Below are 2,997 nucleotides of genomic sequence, written 5' to 3' on the forward strand. Positions count from 1 at the left end.
CTCCTTAAAGGAGACATTCACTTGGGTGATTCGCCAAGTGGGTTAGCAAACCCCGACCTAACTCGCCCAATATTCCAGTAGCTAGGTCTAGGGGAGGCTAATCACTAGGCGAGTAAGGTCCATTTGGCTAATCGCCAATGGCCTTTGGGCACTGCTACTGCCCATCACCAAATGGTCCTAGGGAAATATTGTTTTTCCTTCAATCGCTCTTGGTAGCTTAGGTCCTTACCTTCTTCCTAGATGTTTACCTCCTTCATTTTGGCTCTAGTTTTTTCTAATCATCTTCGGAAAGATACATTAATCCTCATGTTTAGCTCAAGGTTGACCTACCATTTTTCTGGGGTGTTACAAATTGTCAACAAGTGAAAGTTGAGCATCAAAAGTCCGGATGTTTGTCCCAAGACGTTAGTATTTCTACTTGGAAGTGGGAAGATTTTAATATGGACTTCATTGTTGGGTTTCCATGCAAGCGGCGACAACATGATTCAATTTCCGTTATAGCAGATCGTGTGACGATATCCGATCATTTCATTCCCGTTAATGTTTTTTATTCGGTGCAGGTCTATGTTAAGTTGTAGCTTATAGAAATGGCAAGGTTGCATGTAGTGTTGTTATCCATTATGTCCCATTGTTGTACCCTATTCACTTCTCAGTTCTAGAAATATTTCCAAATGGGTCTTGATACTTGTGTTAAGCTTAGTACGACCTTTTATCCGCAAACTAATGGGAAAGCAGAGCATCTGATAAACACTCAACTACACCTCATCCAATTATAGGTGTAGGCGATCAAAATCTAGTTTAAAACCCATAGAAGAGTTGGGGTCAAACCCACAAGGAGCGGTACAAGTTCGAATTCACTTACGAAGTTATAAATGTGGTCTAATCGGTTGTAGGAATAAAAATTATCGAATTAATTTAGATAAATCAAAGGGATTGACAATTATGTTAGATGGGGTGACTAGTTTGTTAATTAGCAACTACAACAATCACAAAAATAGGGTAATAAAAAACTAAAGAGTAATTCTCGGGGATGTGATCGATTATAGATTTTTTTTTCTTTTGGTACCAAGGAATTTCATTTATAACCAAAATTTGATCAATACAAAGAAAAACCGCTAAGTGACTAACTTCTTCTCATTCTACCTTTATACTTCCTAATCATATAGAGAGCAAAACAATAATATAAACTCATACAAGGAACTACTATTCTAAGGATATTGATTTACAGTTTGTAGAATAAGTGTCCATCTAGCCTTGTGTTGTCCTCTTAGATGAATATGCATAGCAATCTCTCTAAAGACATTCTTAGCACAGACTCGTCCTCGTTGGAACCTGATCTTGTTCCTTTCTCTCCAAAGGATATATACCATCATCACAAAAACACTAGTCTTGATCTCAGCACCTCCTGCCTTCTTTTTCGCAATTTCACTTATCCAAGCTATCTCCGTTCTCCAGTCGTGAATACTTCTTTAAATTCCCATGCAGTTTCACATTCTCCCCCATAATGTCTTTGTCACTTGGCATTTAAAATAGAGATGTCCAAAGGTTTCTTAGTTCTAATACAGAACACATATTAAGATGGCACTTGAATCCCAAAATTTTCAAGTCTGTCAATAGTACCTAATCTTTTCTGCACAACCAGCCACAATATGAATTTGAATCTTGGATGTACTCCTTGTTGAAAAGTAATGCTCTTCCGTTATATTCTTGGGAAAATAGGCGTGATAGAGTTATACATCTTCTTTATGGAACTTTGCAAACTACATCATCAACTCACCTTGTCTAGCTTGCGTTTGGATTATCAAATCTCTTGTACTCAATATCTTTCGCACTACCCATGAAACAGCAGTAGGTAGAGTGACAGTTTCTATCCCCTAGTTCTTTATGAAATAACTATGCACCCATTGGATACATAGGCAGTCTTTTTTCCTAGCTATATTTTATAGTTGTTTGAGTACTGCAACCTTATTCCACAATTTAAGATCAATAATATTTAGTCCACATGCAGGTTGCGGTTGGCATACTGTTTCCCAAGCCACTAAAGCTTTCGTAAAATTAGTTATTGCCCCTGTCCACAAGCAGGTCCTACAAATTTGTTCTATATTCTTAATAACCTTCTTAGGCAATACAAAAACTTGTGCCTAATCAGCTTGGACCCAAAAAATGACAGATTTTATCAATTGGACTCTCCCAGAGTATGATAATACTTTTGCTGACGAACATATCACTTTGGTAGTGATTCTCTCAATTAAAGGCATAAACTAATTGACAATAAGATTTTTTGATGTCAATAGAACCCCTAAGTATCTAAAAACCATAGTGCCCTCAGTGTATCCAAGTTCTTCCAGCAATTTATGCTTAGTATGAGCATCCACTCCAGCTAAATAAAAAGAGCTCTTATCTGCATTTGCATGTAATCTTGAAGCTCTAGCAAATTTCATGAAATCTTCATTCAAAAGCGTAATAGAAATTAGATCAGCCCAATAGTAAATTAATAGATCATCATCAAAACAAACATGTATAGTCTCTAGTTTCCTGCACCTTGGATGGAAATTAAAGTTCCCATTCTTTGTGAGCTGTTGTAGTTCCCTATCCAGATACTCTATAGCCAGTACAAATAGATAGGGTAACATCAGATATCCTTGTCTTAATCCTGTATTAGCATGCAAAGTTTTTGTTAACCTTCCATTCAATAACAATGAATAGGATACAGTGGTCACACAAGTCATAATCCATGAAATGAACTTAGCAGAAAATACCATCTCAATCATTAATTGCTTCAAAAAACTCCACTCTAGTGAGTCATACGCTTTCCTTATATCAACTTTAAGTACACATCTAGGGATATCCTTTTTCTTCCATAACTTTTGAATATTTCATGGCTAAATAACGCATTATCCAAAATAGTTCTACCTTCAATAAATGCAGATTGAGCCCTTCCAACCAGCACTGCTAATATAATCTTTAATATCCCTGTAAGGACTTTTGAAATGATTT

General features: G+C 36.5%; 1 protein-coding gene across 1 annotated transcript; it reads right to left on the minus strand.

Moving 5' to 3' along the window:
- Positions 1–2,261: 2,261 nt before the first annotated feature.
- On the minus strand, positions 2,262–2,762 carry LOC125834199 (uncharacterized). The gene has a single exon (XM_049513370.1). The coding sequence runs from the start codon at positions 2,760–2,762 to the stop codon at positions 2,262–2,264; it is 501 nt and encodes a 166-aa protein (XP_049369327.1).
- Between the last annotated feature and the right edge of the window lie 235 nt (positions 2,763–2,997).

Source organism: Solanum verrucosum, unplaced genomic scaffold (genome assembly GCF_900185275.1).
Source record: "Solanum verrucosum unplaced genomic scaffold, falcon-dt-bn FXZP01000168.1, whole genome shotgun sequence".
Taxonomy (NCBI): Eukaryota; Viridiplantae; Streptophyta; class Magnoliopsida; order Solanales; family Solanaceae; genus Solanum; species Solanum verrucosum.